At 46.1% G+C, this 21311-nt stretch overlaps 1 protein-coding gene and 1 long non-coding RNA gene across 3 annotated transcripts in view; one reads left to right on the top strand and one right to left on the bottom strand.

Moving 5' to 3' along the window:
• LOC118170491 overlaps positions 1-14673 on the bottom strand; it is a 57095-nt gene extending 42422 nt beyond the window's left edge. For both annotated transcript variants that reach the window (XR_004752746.1, XR_004752745.1), the window contains exons 1-3: positions 14526-14673; positions 12722-12843; positions 6229-6304 (exon numbers count right to left, since the gene is read on the bottom strand). This is a non-coding gene — a long non-coding RNA (uncharacterized LOC118170491). The remainder of the gene's footprint in view (positions 1-6228; positions 6305-12721; positions 12844-14525) is intronic.
• Positions 14674-18817: 4144 nt separating this feature from the next.
• JUN (Jun proto-oncogene, AP-1 transcription factor subunit) lies at positions 18818-20440 on the top strand. The gene has a single exon (XM_035333433.1). The coding sequence runs from the start codon at positions 18892-18894 to the stop codon at positions 19837-19839; it is 948 nt and encodes a 315-aa protein (XP_035189324.1). The 5' UTR covers positions 18818-18891; the 3' UTR covers positions 19840-20440.
• The last annotated feature ends 871 nt before the right edge of the window (positions 20441-21311 follow it).

Raw genomic sequence — 21311 nt, 5'->3', positions numbered from 1 at the left:
GTAAGAGGGCTTCGAGTCCTGATTCTCCCTTGCTCCAGCTGCCCAAACAACAGGTAGCAGGCAGAGCGAGGAGGAGTGATGCTGGTGGGACTCAGAGCCTCCTTCTCTTTTCTCCCCCGCAGCAGCTGGACCTGCCTGGCCCCAGAAGCTGGCAATATCCCCCCGGGACAGGACGCCGCTCCCACACAGCACGGAGAAACCAGGGCTGTGACTCACGTGTGGAACCACTTCCTTGGAACAGCTGTAATGGCTCCCATTTCCTGCTCGCCACCCTACCCAATTTTTAGGGTTCCCATCCTCACCTCAAGAAGCGAAGAGCTTGCACAACAGCTGCTGGTCTGCTGTAGCTTACAGCGCAGCACTTCAAGTTCTTTCTGGCTACTGCCTTTAAAAGCTGTGCTGCAAACCACAGTGAAGACAACTGAAGGTGGGACAAAAGAAAGCTGCACCCACTTCTTCTAATCAGAGCCCTAGGAAATGCCATCTGCCTTTTTGGTAAACTCTGTTACTGTCAACATAGTTTGCTTTTAGGGCCTGTGGAAATAATAATAATCAAATCCCCAGTGTCTTTTGTAGTTAATAGAGTAACTATAAGGTACCAAGAATGCTTTACAGGAACTGGCTGTGATTACAGAGTATCTTTCTCCTTTCATTAAATGTATTAAGTGCTCTGACGCTATTTTACTACTTTTTGAAATAGCAAATGGTATAAAAATTGTACAACCTGGAGGATACAGAGGAGACATCTCACGTGCCTGGAGATCACATATCGTGTTTTTCCTCCTCACTCAAGTGAATCCTGAAGCCATGATGTTTAAAAATGTCCAAATCAAATACTGCTGAGTTTTCAGTGGGCTAAATCAAATATTCCTAATGAAGCCTTTTTAAAAAAGTGGATAATACACGCATGGTCCAGCTCCTGCAACACATCGCTGAACACCCTGCCCTCTGGCCACCACTGCCTGGTGAGCAAAGTGCCACACTTATTTGAGTAACCGTGTTCAAAGGATACCGTGTGACAACACTAACGAGCAAACAGAGCTGTGATGGTTGATTCTAAATTCTGTAGGTTTGATTTTCATAAGTGGCTATAACATTGACAGATAGAATACATGAGCTTGTATTGTTTCTATCAAAATACACTTACTGTGAAAGTGTATTTGCTCACTGACCGAATACACTGACACTAAAATGTTATCTTTACATAAACTACATACAGAGCCCATCCCTGGAGGTAATAAACAATCCATTAAAGTTTCCTTACCTATTTAGTGACGTTTCCTGATAAACTCCCATTTATAAGTGCAGATTACACTTAATATGCATGGCTGTAACAACGTTAGCTTGTGCTGAAGTATGCTTTATTCTGTGTTACCGGAATTGTCCTTGAATTCCTCGTGTGGGTCAAGGGTAAATTCAGATACCTTTAGTCACTTTTTTTCCACAAGTCTCACAGAATCAGCTGGAGATTATTAAAGAATGAACAAAGGGCTGAGACTGCATACAGGGCTAAAACAAGGGTTACAATTAGGCAGTGGAAACTCAGAGCACCTGTGTGATGTAAAGGCCTCCTGCTTTTCTAAAGATCCCCTTCAAAACACTCAAATGTTTTAGCTGCTTTGTCAATAAGGTTACAACAGTATAAATCTCCTCAGGTGGTTAGATTTATATTGTCTGAAATGTGATTCTACAATTCTGTTTAATTCAGGAGAATATGGAAGGAGAATATGTCCTTGATGTGACTGTGTTCACACAAAGAACGCAGTTGGAACAGTCTATAGAAAATATTAACATCACTAAAACTGACAGGGGCGCTTTGCTACACATTTGTACATAAACAAGGACTAGTGAGAGCCCCATGCAGAGCTCCTGCGTTGTGGACTAAGAAAGGCAACACAATCACAGGCTGAGAATGGCACTACTGAGCGTGAGATGGGGGTTGTTAATTCAGGTTGACTGTAGTGCAGTTGCATTGAAGTGCTTTGTGTACACAAAGAACTTCTCCAAAATTCAATAAAATTCTAAACTTTCCTAAAACATCTAAGACTGACAGTTTAGTCTGCCTTAATGACGCTGTATGGGAGACAAGCCACTCTGCACCAAAAATTGCTTTTCACTTTAAAAAGTACACACGTGCACTTTCTGAAGTCACTCACTGCTGTGCTGCTGGCAGTCCTCTCACCAGCATTTCATGCGTGCATTTTCCCAACAGTGTACACCCTCCAAACTCTGGGTCATAAAACCTGACACGGGGCGCACATAGGGACCACTGCCACCAGACAGCTCCAAACCTACAGCTGGAAATGTTGTGTTTATTTTTTTTTTTCTCCCAAATTATCAAATTCCATAGCCATTAGTCAAACATGACACCTCCCACCTCGTAGTACCAGAGCTGCAGACAATCACCCTCTCCCTTATTACCTGATCGACGTTTCTGTCTGATTACCCCCTTTCTTATCGTCTGGTCTTTCTTCCTATATATCTCATTGACCACCAGTCAAATATGCAAATAACACAAGTTTTACTATGCTTTACATGACAGACATACTAAAAATACCAGCAGGTATAAAAATATTAGAAAACATACAATGGATCTCTGCTAACAACGTGTATTAAGTGCATGCAAGGCACTGTCATTACTTTTATCCAGCCCATCAGTACTGTTAACCTCACCTACCTAATCCACAGGAACACACCTAGCACTGGTGCAAGAGGAAAATGAGGTAGGAAACACCTTGTGATCTCAGAAAAAGAGAAGACGGGGATGGAACAACAGAATCAAAGAAAAGCAGTATTTCATCCTCGTAACTGCGGAATCCGGTTTTGTAATAATAATTGTTTGTGCGGCTGACTTCCTTTAACACCTGTGACCCTGCTTGTCACGGCCTCGCTGCCTGCTGGAAACTTGGCAAAAGACGAGAGAAGAGATATTAGGGAACCAGCGCGACATCCTGAGAGGGGCCATAAAGTCCAAAGGTTGCACAGAATTGCCAGGAGCAGTCTGATAAACTAAGGAAGCATGTGGCTCTGAAGAGCACACTGCTGTGCCCAAGTACATTATGTCCAGCCTCTGCGGGCTGCACCCAACGTCTCACACGCTCGAAAGAGCACGGTTAAGCAGGAACCTCTTTCGCTGGCCTTTTCCAACCAAAGCCCTTGGAAAAGGATTATTTAAGCCCCTTTCTGAAATGAGTATCTGACCACCGAGTGCACTGCACATGCCAGAATTTCACAGATCTTAAATTTGAAAAACACTCCCCATCATTTTGTTCAAATTAAGCGAGGGTGATTTGTTAATTTCATAAAAATAAAAAAATCCTTTGTAAATCCCCTTCTGAATTAGCATATTCAAGCCTTTCCAAAATCTGGCTCTGGGAAGGAACTTGTCCTTAAAAATCTATCAGACTGTAACTAAGCTTGTAACTTGGCATGTGAAATAAATAAACCAATAATCAGATCTTTCAGAAACGTTCAAATAAACCTGTGGAAAATTTTAATAAAATATTTAGCATTTGGAGAGCTTTTCCTCGGGAGGAGAGTTCAGCAGCTATGGTTTCATGCTAGGAAGAGTATGGGGCATTTATAAACAAGCTTTTTGCCCCTCTTTCCTATCCACCACTGGCTCAGTTATATTAGCACCACTTTTTGTGAAGCCACACTGTCAAGCTGAGCAGAAAACTCTTTTCTGGCTCTGGGAGCAAATCAAACCAAGAACACAGCATGGCCCCCGCAAAGAACTGCGCGAGCACAAGCGAAGAGGCAGCGCAGGAATGGCAGCCAGCGGAGGGAGGAGAAAGGACATGAATTGCTTTGAGCTCATATTGCTGCTGACTACTTTCTATTATAAAACCATAACCTAATACGCTTTCAAGACTACGGTTCTGAAGTGCCTCGCATGGCGCACCTCCTTCCCTAGGCAGAACCCTACGGGGCTCCATAGCGGCTCCGCACCGTGCCTGTGCGGGGCAGCAGGCTCAGTCACCACACTCTGTTACACTTTCCACTCTTCATAAACAAGAGGATAACCCCAGCAGTGCTTGTAAACGCAACGGCTTCCTCCAGAAGCAGCAGCAAACCCCCCAAGCAGGGCTCTCCGTGTCAGCGAAACGCCTGCCCCAGGAGGGCTGCCCTCCCCGGGGAGCGCGGCTGTGGGAAGCGGGAGCAAGGAACTGCCTTTTTAGGACTCTGGCTGAGCCGAGCCAGCAGGCAGCAGGGCTCCCGCAGCAGCTCCCGAGCCTTTTAAGGAGAAACCCAGGTATTTTGCTATCAGGAGCTGGGCCAGCCTCGCAGCAAGGTGAGGCGAGGCGAGGCCCGCCACGGGCCTGAGGGACCCTCGGCCGCGGCCACGCTCCTGCTGGCTGCAGGGCGACAGCCCCGCGCCGCCGGCCTCCGAGCGTTTCCAGTAGGCCTTATTAGGAAGTCAAGGAGCCTCATTAATCGTTTTCGTATCTGTGAAAGCCAGATGGTTAGTGGGTGAACCGTACTTGATTTTAATGTGACATTTCAAGGCGTTCGAGGCAACGTTTTGGAGCGCGAGCCGCTAATGGCAGGCATCTTTTTAACTGCCTAAATAACAGGGCAGATTTTCAGAGGTGGTGGGCAACTGGATTTTCTGAAGACTTCAACAGAAGGGGCAGGAAACTCGGAGCCTCCGAAATCCAATTTATTTAAGTAAATTTTAGGAACACACATGATTGAGACTCCTCCCCATTTGACTAAAAATTAAGACTTCTGGACGGAATGCAAAGAGATTTTAGCCTTATTGGTCTCAAATTACATTACCTTGTTTTGCTCTCCAGAAAGATCAAACATGTAATAAAAAGTAATCTACTTCACACCAAATCCATCTATACAGGACATGTGGGTAAGCACCCTGACCAGGAACTGTCCCATATTGTTCCTCCTACTTCCCTGACTCTAGCTTTCTCTAGGAAGAAGAGGAGGCTGTGAGTAAAATAGGAAAAATAATAATAATAATAATAATAATAATTTCTCCCCACCAATATTTATTTTTGAATTTCTTCCCACCAAAATTTATTTTGAATTTGTTTTTAAACCTTTCCTAGAAAATGGCAGCAAAAAGATGGAGTGCCCTTGAACATTTTTCTTTGGGAAAAAAAAAAAAAAAAAAAAAAAAAGTTATTTTCCTTTAGATATGATTCAAAAAGCATTTACAGAGTGATATTAAAATCAGCCGCTAACATCCAGGAATAACACAGCATCCCAGTTCTGAGAAGGAAACCTATATATTTTGCCATCTGAGTTTCTCAGAGTTAATCTTTGATAACTGCCTGGCTTAAAATGCTAAGCGGTGTAATTTTTAATCAAATTTAGTGAATTTTAACCCAGAGACATGCGAATGATTTGATAGTTTTGATCTGTACCACATTTTAAATCCACAGATGACAAGCACCTGCTCTACATCACGAACTACTGCCATCATTAGTGCCTTCAGGTAATAACCTCAGCAGGGAGACCCAAACTTTGATTAATCTTGCCACATCCCACTTGCAACATATTGGGAAGAAAACATGGGTGAAGTACTAATTACACATGGATAATCACAGGGCATTGGTTTCTAGGATTCTTTACATAAGACCCATGAGGAGAAACAAGTACACAGACAACAGGAAAAGTTGCATTAAACAACTGAAAAATATCTACATAACACGATAAATTTATTCAGTATGAGCTGAGCCATTGTGTAGGACTTACCCCGGTTGCTGATGGGGCTGGGGTTACATTTCTACAGCTCCAAAGGAGCACTAGGGTAGGATTATTTTCATAAAAGGAATAAAAGCTTTGACACCGGGTTTCATATTGTAAATTTCTCCTTTAAAATAACTTGCTTGCCAAAGCAGTTCAGCTGCCAGAAAGGGAGAAAAGCAGGCAAACCATTCCCTTAAAAGCAATGACTGCGCTATGCTGCGCAGGTACATGAGGCATTGCTCCAGAACTGGGGAACATTGGCTCATTAGGAGCAATTAAAAAAACTCTGAGGGGATTTTAAAAACAACAACTTCCAAAAACAAAACATGCATATATACCACATGCATTTGTTTATACAGCTGTAATGAGTGATGAAATCCATTTATGAGCTGAAGTCACAAGATTCTAAGCAGGTCTTTGTTTAATCTCAGTAAGTCATGACATTTCCCCACTACTTATAATAATGTGATTTGGATCAACATTTTCAAACTTATGCACCTGGTTTTTAACAGTGCTTACCGATTGCACTTCTCATCTGCTTCACTGGAGACTGAACAGCCAGTCTACTTCTGAGCCACCACTTCCATTAAGCATCCTAAACACAGATATAGAAACTTTGTTTTAGTTTAAAATATGCATGCAATTTTTGAATTCAGCATATATTCTGCAACTCTCACTCCAACTGAGACTCTATGCAACCTGCAAAGAGTGTAGACAAAAATCAATGAGACCATTAGTGGGATGAATACTTACAGCATCAGCCTTTCTATAACCAAAAAGTCTTTCTTTCTGTAACAAAAAGTCTTTTGGATGCCCTTAAGAGACTTAAGAACATTTGCTCTAGACAATGGCTTACCCTGCAGCATGTTGCTGTGACTTGGAAGAATAAAATGATGAGAAATGCAGCAGATAGCTGCTTACATCAGTGCAGCATTAGTGCCCTGAATAACAAAGGCAGGACAGAGTATGCAGGGAAAAAAAAAAATAACCCTAATAAGTTACTTATATTTCAAGTGTTTATAAACCATGCTAGACTCTAGATGACATAGCTGTAACAGTACAAGAATCAGTAATACTGCATATAATTCAACACCACATTTTTAGCTTTGATATTAAGAAAAGCAATAACAAAAAATCAACAGCTTTTGCCACCGCTGCTTTTGCCATTGCTCTTCTGTTACCTTTCCAAACATGTCTGATGTTTTGTGAAGATCAGATCAAAATGAAAAGAATCGAGTTCCATGTTATTATAAACAGACTGACCTTTTAAAATCTTTCTTTTAAGGAAGGAAAAAAGATTAGACTTTTGATCTGAACAAAAAAGAATCTGACTAATGCACAAGAGCAGGACATCCCAGACACAGAAAAAAGTCTCTCAGCGTTTAAGGTCTCAATGGAAATGTTGTTCCCTACACCCATTTCTCTATTCTGTTTCTCATATTTGGCCTACTCACCTATTACTCTCCAGAGTCCCAAATTAGCCGGGAAAACAGGTAGATTTTACACCTTATCATCAAATTAAGATGGCAGAAGAATATAAGGAAATGTACAGATCTTTCACCTAGAACATTGCGCTCCAAGCAGCCTCTTGTTTATACTCATAAAAGCATAAAGCACGAGACAACTTCAGCAGCTTGGACCCAAACTTGGGAGGGCTCTAAAAAGCCCAAAGCCAAAGATGCACAAGAAGCAAAATCAATCTATCACCTAACTGGCAAAAAGGGAATATGTCCCTGTACCTAGCATTTTTTTACGACCTGTTTTGTTTATTTAGGAAAATAATATGTACCATTGTCAGTGTTTTTCCCAATGTGGAAAAAAAATAATCCTCAAACAACTGAGCATGAGGCAGCCAGGGAAGCATGGGGACTGCTGAGATGCAAAGGGGCACCTTTTCTGTCATCTTCAGATACACATTGGATGTGTTTTTACGTTACACTCAAGTACTTGGAAAGAGAGACAGTATTTTGCAGTAGAACAGTAGAAAGGCTTTGTTGGCTTCCATTTCTTAGGATGGTTGCATCACTCCAGTAAAAAGGTATCAAGAATTTGTAATATTCTTACTGCTACATCACTGGATATATGCTAGATTATTTTCATGGGAAAAAATAATCAGATGCAGTATTCCTAGCTAATTTGGGATTATATTTTATATTCCACTTTTTCCAGTGTCCTCTTCGTTTTCCTTTAGGTCTCTGGGATCTACTGTACCAGTCTCCCAGAAAGAAAATGACTGTAACTGCTCAAATCAGAGTGCCAACTGAAAAACATGTATCAGAAGAAAACATTATTTAATACGCTAGTCCACATGAACTAAATCCAGCTGAAAAGCTTCGAAAAGGCTCATGAAAAATAACTGTAAGAGCAGTAAGTAAACAGTTCCCTTACTGGATTTGCCATAACCGACTAAAATCTTTCTTCCCCTTTCCACATTAAAGGATACCCCAAAAACCACATTTTGCATATTTTATTAGCTCAAACCTTTTCTAACATGGTTCCCAGGGCAGACCAAGTCTAACAAACTTTTAAAAATGCATCTAGCATTGCTCTAAAAAAGCAGAATTAGAATCTGGTGGAGGGTGAACAACAGGGCTATCAGTCAATAAATGTCTACTCTTATTCCCAGACCCTGAAAGGAATTCTAAACAATTTTTAGCCTCTGAGATCCACAATTTATTGAACCTGAAGTGGCACACTAGCTTCAGTAATCAATGTTGCCCATCTCATCCTTCTGTCTGCTTGCAGAGAGAATTGCACATTGGGAGGAGAAAAACATTTTTGTGACTGTTTAAATAAATCACAGTTGAAAGTTTCTTGAAAGGTCAGGACGCTAGGAGGTCTCCTGCTAGAAACAGGATAGCAGGCAGAGGGCAGGTAAGATGGTCAGAGGTGTATGGAAGTACAATCTATCAGACTGATAGCACCACTAAGTATATGGTACAATTATATCTTATCTTCCCAGCCCTGCAACCAAAATAAACCACATCGAAGTCCTGGAGTCTGGTTCTGTTGTCTTTAAGCACACACCCCTTAGGGTGGTGACCCAGGACACACCACACATCTTTTACTTCATGTAAGACAAAATCAAAACAAATATAATCAGTATTTTTCCTTTTAGGACTCTCGCAGAGATTCTTTGATGTGTTTTCCCTAATCGTTTTCTCTTTTTAATCATCACACTCAGGGGTTTCTCTGAGATTATAATGGTCTAGTTTTTATGTAACCTCTTCCATGCGGGCGCGTTCCCAAACTCCCAACACAGCAACTGCTGTAACAGTACACAGCAACTCTACACCGAAGAATACCTTGTCCAAATGAAACCAAAAGGGAAATTTAGATGAGTACATTCTGCTTAGGTTGGAATTTTGGCTCAGACACAGGAGTTAACACTCCCGGCCCTACAAAAAGCAGCTCTAATGGAGATACTGAAAATGAAAGTATCTCTTCTAATTCAAAACTGAAAATCTGGCCACTTCGATAGCACGTTTCTCTGCTCTGGGAAATTTTACTTATCTATATGCATTCACGAAGGGGAAAACCTTGGCTCTGTGAGTTAAGAGGGGTTTGCCATGCCCTGACTGGACCTGAGAGTCGACCAGCAAGATTTAGGAACCACGCTATAAAACCAGTTACATTTCTAATTCCTACCCAGCTACTTGCCAATTTGTCTTTGGGGCAATTATCTTATTTCTCTTTAGCAATATCTCTACTTACACAGAGTATCTTTAAATACATCACACCCTTTTCAGTATCATCAAGGAGCTTCATTGGCGTACTACAGTTCTAAACGTTTCCAGATCTACTATTAATAAAATACCTACATTTAAAATGGGCACTATGCAAGGCCTGCACAACTGGATCACCTATAAAACGCCCGGCGAGCAGCTGCCAGCGGATCCATGAGGTTTGAGGGTTAATTTCCATTTATCAGCTAAGATTCAGTGACACCACTGCTACTCGTTTCTGTTGCTCTCCGCTGTGCTCTGTCAAGATACTGCACACGGAGGAAGCAGGAGCTCAGACAAGAACTGGAAACATCTCCTTCACGTGGGAAGGTGCCCTGCTAAGAAACTGCTTATTGAACCTGACAGTGAGTGCGTAAATAACATTAGAGGGAGCGTGCGCACATGTACTCCCGATAAAGGGGAGGACAAGGCGGTGAAAGTCAGAGCTATTAGGAGACAAATACAAATTAAAGATCCTGGTTTTAATCTCCGGGGTACTAAAATATTTTTGAGAGTTCCCAGTATTAGGGGGAAGAGGGAGGGAGAGAAAAGGGAGTGAGAGAAAAGAGCAGGGAGCTCTCCTGAAGAGTTTCTTACAGTTTGTATCACCTTTTGTGGTGGAAAAAAAACAAACAACACAAAACATTCTAGAAAAAGCAACAGAAGATTTTTAAGCTAACAGCAAAGCACTTGCTTGGTAAAGCTTTCTAAAAGGTAGCTTGCTCTTTGCTAAAACTTCCCAGGAGGCCTCGAAAAGCACTCTGGGCATGTGCTTTAATAGACGGCTTTGCATATGAAATGCTGTTTGGTTCAGAAAAGTTGTGTATTTTTACCAGTGTGGTTATTGCTGTCGATTGTCCCCTGATCACTGATCTGTGAGAAGCAAAATCGTAGTCAGAGCTACCACAAAGATAAAAGCATAACTATTGATGTTCATGGGATTTTCTGCGTCCCCCCTCCTTACCCTGGAACTTTAACCCCTTAGAGAGTGATGACACGTTTGCCTGTCCCGTGGGTCACCTGGAAAGCATCAGCACTCAGAGCAGAAAATTGCTATTGTGATTTGTGCAGAATTTCCCTCAAACGAAAGCCCGCTGTCCACTACCACTTCCCAGCCAGGGACATGGTTCTATCGCCACCCATATCAAACTGAAGCGCAGAGACGTGTTTACGGTACGTGCAGCGGCTCAGATAGGCTGGGCTGTTGCAATCCTGTCGCAATCCTGCGCAGAAAACCGACCGTTCACACTGGCATGCTGCTCCCACGCCCTCCCCTTTTCAGGCTTTGCATTAACTCGGTGACACCCTGCTAGGCACAGGGTTTATTTACACAACACCAAGTCCTGAGACGAGCCTTTGTTTGACGGCCGCGCTGACAGGCTTATGAAGCACCACTGCCTGTAGTAAAGGTGCACTAAGACCCAACCGAGGACCACGTATGAATGAAACGCTTTGAAAGCCGCCTGATTGAGTTTCCAGCTGCAGCACAATTCTCTTTGAGCCAGGAGCTGCTGGGACAAGCTAGCAAAGCTCCTGGCTCTCAGAGAGACCAGCGAATTGCACTAACGTGGTGCTTCCACGAGGACTTTAATCCAGCATATGCTGGCGACACCCCGCATAGGAGCCAATCTCTCCTTCCCCAGCCATTCAGGCTTTTTGCTGGGGTAAGATTTGAACTGGATGCATTTCCCAATGCGTTTCACCTCATGGTTGTGTCAGCGCAAGGGAGGGGACAGCGTGGGAGCAGGAAGAGGGCAGGACTGCCTCTTTTGTCAGCAGAGCCGACCCAAAGCACTTGGGGAACTAATGACGTAGTAAATTGTGCTGATTTACATCTGTTCCTCGGATTTCCTTAAATATCAGTGCTATGCATTTTAAAACATAGCACAGACGTAAAAGCACGCAAGAAAGTTTAGGTGCAGATGTGCTGATGCAGGTGTCAAAGGGGGCTGGGAGCATCACCTCTGCAGTGATGCCCAGTCATGAGAGCAGGGAGTGGCTGTTGCACTCACCCTCTTCCCCAAAGGGTGTAAAATTCAGAGGAGTTCCTGTGTTTCACATGGTATCTTCTCGTCAGAGTTTTGGACTAAGTATCAAGACCTTTTCTTCAAAGACACTGCGATTTTGGAGAGGTGTTGATCGTTGTACCTCAGCTACCCCCTTCTGGGAAACTGACATGTAATACTTCCTCCTACACAGCATTTCTGGCATTAACTCCTGATCATTATCAGAACCTCTCATAGCAAGGACTCTAAATGAAACGGGGAGGGGAAATTAAAATAAATAAACAAATAAATAAAAAGCAGATCCATAGCAGCAGGAAGATAGAAGATATTTGGTTAAAATGTCAAGAGTGACCAGAGAGTGAAAATGGCATAAAACTGTGCCAGTGTATGCTCTGCAAAGTTCTGGGTCAGATTCAAAATGCATTACAAGGCTGACAAACCAATAAAAATGTCAGTGGTTGATACCCTAAAGAGCCAGCAGGGCCAGTAACAAATATTTTTTACCAGTAAGTTAATCCTAGATATTCTTCCAGATGAAATTCCATTCCTTTTCTGTACCTATTTTCTTACTGCATTTTTAGAAATAAAAGGAGTTCATACCACTCGCATGGCATTTTTTTCCACACAGAGCTCCATGCTTTACTACAACCTCGGTCTCGTTATACCCATTTTACAGGCAGACAAACCAAGCCACAGAGATCCAGAAGTGACTTGAGGTCATTCAGCATGGAAGCAAAACCAGGGAAAGCTGCGGTTCCATCCCATTTGAGTTTACTGGGCTCTCCTGTTTTTCTCTACTGGCATACAGAAAATAAAATTACTTCTCATTATGCTTGTCAGGCAGCATTAAAGAGGTGAACATATTTTTGCTTCACCTTGTAAATTCTTTTGGTTGTCTTGATGGGATACATATTCCCCACCACTACTGCTACAGGGTTAGGTAAATGCTTTGCAGACCAAGAACATAAACGTGAAATATATTACTGTTCTTATTAATATTTATGTAATCATCATGGGCTGGAATTGGCTATCGTTGAATTGACCTCAGCTCTTTGACATAAATGCCTATTTGAAGCACCTGGCAATAGGCTGTAAGCATCCACACCCAGAACTTCTTTGTCCGGGCTTGCAGATTTGCCAGCCACACGCCTTTTCCTATACTGACTGCAAGGAACGCAATAGCTGGAGAACATCGGCACAAAACATGCTTATATAGAACAAGGCTACGCTGTACCATTAGTTCTTACAACACGTGTGCTTAACCTCTCTCACATGACTTACTTGAGTCCACAGCCCGTTCTCAGCTGAACAGAAGTCTCTGCAAATATGTGCACGTTACAGCTGGTGCCCAAATCTCTAAATACCGTGCAGCCAGTTTTGGAACGTCTTTCTAGTTGTGCTCCCTAAAACAAACAAACAAACAAACAAACAAACAAATACAGCTGAATTTCAATTAGCCATCACAGCCCTTAGGCATTTGCTTTATTATTGTCCTTTTATCCTCAACATTTTCCTTGATCTCATGAGCTTGTTCCTAATATATTCAAATGTTATGGCTCTTTATATGTTTCATATGTTCTCAACAGACTGTGTAAACAGTCCTGTGAGCTGACCAGCGTGTCTGCCAAGTGCACTGCCTGCTGTTCACGCAGCGTTTCCTCTAGCATGCATGTGAGCAGTGCTCCTGAACCCACTGTACAAACCAGGAGCTCAGGTAGGGATCAATACCAGAATGCTCTCTGAAACAAGGGAAGGAGGCACTGCAGTGTCGGCAATTGCCTGTAATTTTTACTGAATGAAAGAGGCAAAACTGCAGTTCTGAGGGGTTTAAGTAGCCTGGTTCTTCTCCTGAGGGGAGAAGCTACAGAGCGGCTGCTGTGGAGAGGACCCTGAGGGTGTTTCCACCCTGAGGGGACAGGGTGGCCTGGCCTGGCTGGTAGCAGCTCCGCAGCCACCGTGTGGTATGTCAGCTGTGACCAGAGATCAGGTTGTTTATTACTAATCAGATGGAGGTTGAGGAGGAGGAGCAGTCTAGCAGCACCCTCTCCAAAACCAAAGTCTTTAATGCTGTTTGTGTTTTCAGGTATTATCCTACCTTTTCTCCTACGTGCCCTTTCCTCCCTGCAGTGCCTGCCTTCCTTAGCTCTTTGGCAACCCACACCATGACTCCAACTCAAATGACTGTCATCCAGAGGGAATGTTTCCGTTTGAATGACATGAGCAGGCACTCTAAACTTCCCCACAGGCTCTGCCACTATAATCCCTAGGAAGGAGCAACCTGCAGGACCTACTTTCACTGTTCAGTGCTTTCTCTGTTTATTGCTGCCACTGTCAGAGCGAAAACCATCACTCAGATTCAGACAGGAATCCTTACATCTGCCAGCCACCCACCACTGGTGAGACTCAGAAACTTGCTGTCCACATCCAGCCCTGAACCCACAGCACTGGGAAGGAAAGCCTGATTTCTCACTGGAAATTCCTGTGCTCTGTGGTGCTTTACGCTAGGCATTTCTGGTCTCACGCTGACTTGCTTCCTTTCCTTCTCCTGTTGCAAGCACTGCTTTATCCCAGGTTGCCAGGAGCCTACTGTTCCAGCAGCTGCTAAGACAGAGTGAGGTGTCAACTTTGACGGGATGCCAGATTGTTTATTAATTAAAAGGCCAGGCATTCTGTATCGTTCTGAGACCCAAATCAAAGCTGACCTATCCTAGCAAGGGCTCTCAGTGGTTAAATCTGGTTATTCTGAGGCATTCAGTCACAATTGGCAACCGTAAAGCAATGCATTTTGTTGTCCCTGCTGACTTTAATACGTCTACAAAAACATCAAGATGCCAGAAAGCCATCTTCAGTTCTTCACAGTGAAACTGCCTCAATTTGAACCTGAACAAACACATCCTTCCAGTGGGATCTTTGTCCTCAAACACAGCAAGTATCTTTTCGAAGGTGTTCATCTGCCTCCCCAGCGCTCTGCATTAGTAGGCTTCTATTTGTATGCTACATTTTTTTTTCGTGCTGCCAGCCCACAACGCTGAGCGCAGCCGTCTGCTTCCCATATGCCACACGTCCTCCCTCCTCTACTGCTTACCTTCAAACCCACTTCACTCTTTGGGCTCCCACTGCGGATCAACTGCCATTCTGCCAGCCTGGGTTGTGCACAGAGGATTTTTCGGGCTTTAAGCTCCACGGGAGGGGAACTTTGCGCAGCTCTCCATTTCTCAGAGCACCGGGTACACTGTGGTATAGAAGGAATGAAGACGGAGGCATTAATGGTGTGACATTTAGGTTTTTAACACCCTAAAATGCAAGGGGAACAACACCTTAGGGTCCCGTTCAGACTCATCTCTAAACAATGTAGCTAACTTCCATTCGGACATTTTTTTCATCACAAATTATGCAAATACACACAGCTGTTTGAATAACATAGTTCATTAATTACTTGGAAATATATTTCTGAGTACTTGCAGTGACGACTCCAGTCCTCTATAGAGCTGCCTGGGAACGTGAAAAGAAATAATACCAAGCAATCCTGTATGGATAACTATTGGGTCAACAGGAGGTCACCCTCCCCACTTCAGAGACAATCCCATTAAATCTTTCACTCGTATTTTGCTGCACATAAAACATCCAAAGTTTGTTTGAATTGCATTCTTAAGAAAAAAAAAAAAAAAAAAAAAAAAAAAACACGTTTTTAGTAGTTCCTCCCTTACTTGTGCACTCTCTCTGTTTACAGTCAGCGTGGCTGTCCTGCCCCAGAGGTAACCCAACAGGTCTTGCAAAGTCTCCTAACTGTGCCCCACCTCCATCATTCACAATCTTGTCTCCCTAACCTACTCATTTTCCTCCATTCCACAAACTAGTAGTTTCAAAGAAATTCAGAGATTAATTAAAATGATTGGTGGGATGAGTAGGTGAGGGGGACAGGCTAAAGGGCTTGACAAGAAGAAAGATGAAAAGGACTGAACGCATATAGCTTGGTTATGCGATGACTAATGGAGGGTGGAGGAGATGGACACGATATTCATTTACAAGTGCTTATGGTTCTGAGGAGCCTTTTTCATGTGCAAAGGGAAGACCGGCTCAAGACGAGCCTTCTGTTTTAACTGAGTTGGTTTCGGTGTCCTTCACTTCAAGCTCAGAGCCTCCTTTTTGCCCCAGCCCATACACCCCCTCCTCTCCCTCGTATCCTCAAATCCACGTTTTGAATTGGGCTCAGCTGGCAGCCAGACCGCGTTCCTGGATCTCCACCTGGCCACACGAGCCCCAGCGAGGGCAAAGAGCAGCAGGAGCGGCCGAGGAAGGCGGAAGCTGGGGGCGGCCGGCGGGGCACCTCTGCCACACCTCTGGCGCTACAGACGGGGAATTTGAACCGGCTCTGAAAACACACCTTGAGGAACCGGGGAGGGACTGGGAGCACCAGCACCTGAGAGTTATTTTTCCTTCGCCTTAACCCTAAGGAAACTCTGCTCCTCGTGCCCTCGCACTCACAATGTCTTGTACTGTGCTCTGAGATAGTAAATAAAACACTTTTTCCTTCTGACTCCTCAGACCCTCCCTTCCCTCGGCAGGGGAGACCTGCTCCGTAGCAATTCCTCAAGCAAGCGGAAAACAGCGTGAGAAGGTTCACGGATTCCCACTCTTACTCACTTCGTGCAGAGGCGAGGCAGGATATCACATTTGAAAGCACGAAGTGAGTAAAAAATAAATAAATGAAGAGAATCATTTGTGTAATAAAAATATTGCGGAAACTCCTCTAATGCTGTAATACATTTAGGTTTAAAAAAAGAAAAACTGCATGGAAGCGTTTTCCTTCTGCGAGCACTGTTTCCAATACAAAAATAGTAAAACTACCATTTATCCTTTTTTTTTTTTTTTTCCCCCAAATGGTCTAGAAATAAGCCTAGAGCACTTGATACGGGCCTGAAACAAAACCAACCTATTTATTCCTGGACTCCAAAAATAATTTAGACGGACGTAGCATGCGTAAGTAATTTTAATTTGTCCCTGAAAAGCCATTTAATTATTCAGATTATCTGATTGCCTCAGTCAGTCTTGTATTGATTGATTGGAGAACTTTATAAATCAAGATCTGCATTACCGCTGCTCAGAGCATCTGCCTCACAGAGACATGGGGCTAATTCCCAGTCCCTACCCACAAGTTAGTTTATTGAGACATGTAAATGGCTTTGGTTTATAGATGGGTCGGTAAGTGTTCCTTCATACCACCGAAGGAGTATTTACTTATGGACATCAGGAAGGGGGGCAAGAGCCCTAAAGTAATAGCTGATTAATAAATCAGGGCATAGTCACCAAAATCTCCCAGCTCCCTGGCTAAGGGCCGTGAAGGCTTGCTGTCCCCCCGAGCACAGGGCCAAATCCTGACGAACTGTCTGCTGCACCTGGTGACCCTCAGACAGGGAACCCAAAACCTGATCCCAGCCCGCTCACCACTCATCCCCCTGTTGGGATCAGAAGGTAGAAAATCCCCTAGGAGCAGTGAAGAGCGTCTGTCTTTGCTTTCAGAGCTCTCCTGCTACGCTCAGCCTCTATGACCAACCTGTCTGCCTGTTACAGCCTCAACCAAGTAACCTCTAAGGGAGTAGCAATTAAGGTAATGAGTGGACTGATGGCTGTCCCCCATAGCTATGGGCCTCGGTAGCAACACGTCTCCGGCAAACTGGAATGTCTAGTCCTGAAACTGCACTTCTGTAAAAGGAAGGAAGTAAAAAACTAAAAGGGGTGGGGGATTAAAGAAAAAAAAAGGGCAAAACCCACCCCACCTAAGTGCCTTCAAGCGCTATCTCCAGCCCAGTCCGGCTCTCAGCGAAGTAACGAAGAACTTGGGCTGGCAGCGGAGGGGCTGCATGGGCCGGGCTGTAAGGGCACTCTGGGGTTAGGGTGGTTCAAGGCGTGCTGACCGTGCTCCTGAACGTGGCTTTCGAGGACAGAACGGAGCGCAGAGAAAACAAGAGAGAATCCTGAGGAATTGAGGATGTCGGCAGTTGATTGGAACTACTTTGGTTGGGGTCATTTGTCTGAGGGGAGTTTATACAGGACTCCCAAGTGCATGATTTGCCACGGCTTCCAATGTAACAGAAACAAGGGGAAAAAAAAAAAAAAAAAAAAAAAAAAAAAAAAAAAAAACCTTTTTTATTTAGAAGTCGTTATTGAGAAGCCTCCGTGCAGCAACTACTTGTGATTCGGGCCTTCCTTTTCTCCCAGGGTTCCTACTTGGGCAGCCAGGCCCTTGGTAGACACCAGCCCCGCGCTGCCCGGCGCCGCCCGGGGATCGGTGAGAGGCTGTGCCGGGGAGCTGCGGCCCGGCGGGCACACACCTCCCACGGGATGCTGGGGCCGTGGGGAGCCCGGGGCGGCTCCGGGGCGCTGCGCCGGCCACAAATTCCTGTCACAAATCCTGGAGGGATTTCTGCGAACCCACGTGTTCGTCCCGTGTTAGACCCCAGGAAGGAGTTAAACACCACGCAGCGCGCTGAGGGCTTTCAGAGGTTTTATTATGCGCGCTCCCCTTCCTCCCCCCCCCCCTTCTCCTCCTCCTCCTCCTCTTCCACCCCCCCCCCGCCAGGCCCGGGCGGGGGGGCGGAGCCTCCCGGTGCCCGCCCCGGCCCTGCCCGGAAGCGGCCGCGGCGCGGCGGGGAAGTCACGTGAGCGCCCCCCTCCCCTCAGCGCCGCCCCGGGGCCGTACCACTTGGAGGCTCGGGGGGGGAAGGGGGGGGGATCGGTGTGGTGTGTATGTGTGGAAATGCCGGGCCCCGCGGTGCGAGCGGCTGCACCTCGCAGCACGCCCCTCGTAACCGGCGGGGGGTCCGAGCGAGGCGGGTGGAGGGAGACGAGAAGTGAAAAGGGAGATGGAGGCGCCCCCCCAACCCGGTGGTGCGGTTGGTACGCTCCGTCTGAGGAGGCGTCCGGCGGCGTCCAACCCGTGCGGCGCGCGGGCGGGCGGCGGTAACCAGATATTCAAACGCACTACGTCAGCCCACAGTGCCCCGCGCCGGCCGCCAGCATTACCTCATCCCACAGTGCCCCGCGGCGCGCGCTCCGAAGCTTCTAGGGGGCGGGGTCGCCATGGCGACGGGGCCGAGGGCCCGCCCCCCCCGGGGAGAGGCGGCGGCAGCCAATGGGGAGCCGGCGGGGTGACATCATGGGCTATTTTTAGCCGGCGGCCGGCCGCTGATAAGCCAAGGGCTGCACGCCGCCAGCGGGCTCAGAGCGCGGCGCGGGCGGGCGGGACGGAGGCAGGCAGAGGCAGCAGCAGCGCGGGGCCGGCCGCCGTGAGGAGATCGTGAGGGGACCGTGAGGGAGCCGGGGCGGGCGGCAGGCAGGCAGGCAGGCAGACAGGAGGAGCGGCGGCGGCAGCAGCAGCAGCGGCGGCCCGGCCGGGCGTCGGGCGGGCTCCGGGAGAAGCTGGGCTCCCGGCTCCGTCCGCGCCCCGTTCTATGAGCGCGAAGATGGAGCCTACGTTCTACGACGACGCGCTGAACGGCGGCTTCGCGCCGCCGGAGAGCGGCGGGTACGGATACAATAACGCCAAGGTGCTGAAGCAGAGCATGACGCTGAACCTGGCGGACCCCGGCAGCAACCTGAAGCCGCACCTGCGGAACAAGAGCGCCGAGCTGCTCACCTCGCCCGACGTGGGCCTCCTGAAGCTGGCCTCGCCCGAGCTGGAGCGCCTCATCATCCAGTCGAGCAACGGGCTGATCACCACCACGCCGACCCCCACGCAGTTCCTGTGCCCCAAGAACGTGACGGACGAGCAGGAGGGCTTCGCCGAGGGCTTCGTCAGGGCGCTGGCCGAGCTGCACAACCAGAACACGCTGCCCAGCGTCACCTCGGCCGCCCAGCCCGTCAGCGGCGGCATGGCACCTGTGTCCTCCATGGCTGGCGGCGGCGGCAGCTTCAACGCCGGCCTGCACAGCGAGCCCCCCGTCTACGCCAACCTCAGCAACTTCAACCCCAACGCGCTCAGCTCGGCGCCCAGCTACAACGCCAACGGCATGGGCTACGCGCCGCAGCACCACCTAAACGCCCAGATGCCCGTGCAGCACCCCAGGCTTCAGGCTCTGAAGGAGGAGCCGCAGACTGTCCCCGAGATGCCGGGGGAGACCCCTCCCCTGTCCCCCATCGACATGGAGTCGCAGGAGAGAATCAAAGCCGAGCGAAAGCGCATGAGAAACAGAATCGCCGCGTCCAAGTGCCGGAAAAGGAAGTTGGAAAGGATTGCCAGGTTGGAGGAAAAAGTGAAAACTTTGAAAGCCCAGAACTCAGAGCTGGCATCCACTGCCAACATGCTCAGAGAACAGGTTGCACAGCTTAAGCAGAAGGTCATGAACCATGTCAACAGCGGGTGCCAGCTAATGCTCACACAACAGTTGCAAACGTTTTGAAGAGACTGGCTTAAAAACGCGAACTGTGATATTGTGGTATAACCCAACGACAGACCCGAAGCGGCAGATGCGTAAAGCTAATGGTAAGAGCTGAAAGGCTGAGTCCTGCCTGTGCTCTGCAAAGCGCATGTGTGGAAAGACTGGCAAGCCTTCAGCCCGAGTTGGTGAAGCAGCCAGCACCGCTCCGAGAAGTGCTGTTCCTGCTCAGAGACGTCAGATCTTCGTTTAACATTGACCAAGACCTGCATGGACCTAACATTCGATGATCATTCAGTATTAAAGGTTAAACTGCAATAGAAACTGTAGATTGCTTTATGTAGTATTCCTTAAGAAACAAAAAAAAAAAAAGTGGGAGGGAGGTTTTGTGGGGAGGCTGATAAACAAGAACTGTTCTGCCTGCCTTCAAGTAAATCGTGTATGTACATATCTTTTTTTATTTTATTTTATGAAAGTTGATTAATGTCAATAAACTACTTCATGACTTTGTAAGTTATTTTTATGTTGTTTATTTGGGCGCTGCCCAGTATTGTTTGTAAATAAGAGGCTTTTTTTTAGCACTCTGAGTTTACCATTTGTAATAAAGTATAATTTTTTTAATGTTTCTGTTTCTGGAAAAAAATCTAGAAGGTTCTATTATATTTAAGAAAAAATAAAATACTTAAAATGCATTTCCTCCTCACACTTTTTTTGCCAGTACCTGAGTTGGGAAAATGCCCTTTCTGCTGAACTCCAAAGGGCAGGGATTATGTTAAATTTACTCTGTAACTACAGGCATGTCCTGGAGAACGTGTGAGGAGGAGAGGGGGGGAAACCAGATCCCGGGCGCTACACAAATACAACTTTTTGAGTTGTCTTGAAGTTGTAGTTACTAATCTTAACCTGAGCGGATCGCCTGCTGTATCCCGGTGGCCCAGCTGAGGCAGCTGACTTAAACTCCAAGCGGAGCACGGAGGGGCGGCCGCTGTGGGAAGCTGCTCCACAACTCTTAGGGGCTCCTTGTGCTCCCGCCTGCCTTTCCATTAAACTACTGCCCTCAGCAGGATCAGGCAGGAGGCTGTGTTTGTTTTTCTTCTTTAAAAAACAACACCACACGCTTCGACTTAAAAAGCAGAAGCGGTCACCCTTATCCCTGTATATTCTTTCCAAGGTAAGAGGTAATCTTTGTTAATGTTTGTGACAATGCTGTTGTCAGCAGTAACTGTAACTCTCTGTACCTTGAAATCCCTTCCCTTCAGGTGTTACTGCAACTCTGAAACTTTTTAGCACTAGGAAAGCTGGGAAAACTGCCTGGCAGGAAATGAAAAGACACCAGAGGAACTTTTCTGGCACTTCCCATGTAGTTTAAATAAAAAACGTGGGTTTTAGTACAATGATGTAAATATATACCTTAGAAACATCCTAAACTCTTTGGGGAAATGATTTGGGTGCCAGATTTTTTTCAAAACACCGTACCCGTTTCATGAGTATGTATT

The sequence above is a fragment of the Oxyura jamaicensis genome, chromosome 8, assembly GCF_011077185.1.
Source record: "Oxyura jamaicensis isolate SHBP4307 breed ruddy duck chromosome 8, BPBGC_Ojam_1.0, whole genome shotgun sequence".
Lineage (NCBI taxonomy): Eukaryota > Metazoa > Chordata > Aves > Anseriformes > Anatidae > Oxyura > Oxyura jamaicensis.
Note: the sequence above shows the minus strand (reverse complement) of the source record. Positions and strands in the feature narration are given on the sequence as shown.

Coding starts and splice junctions, on each gene's coding strand:
- JUN (XM_035333433.1), top strand. CDS start 18,892: ATGAGCGCGAAGATGGAGCCTACGTTCTACGACGACGCGCTGAACGGC.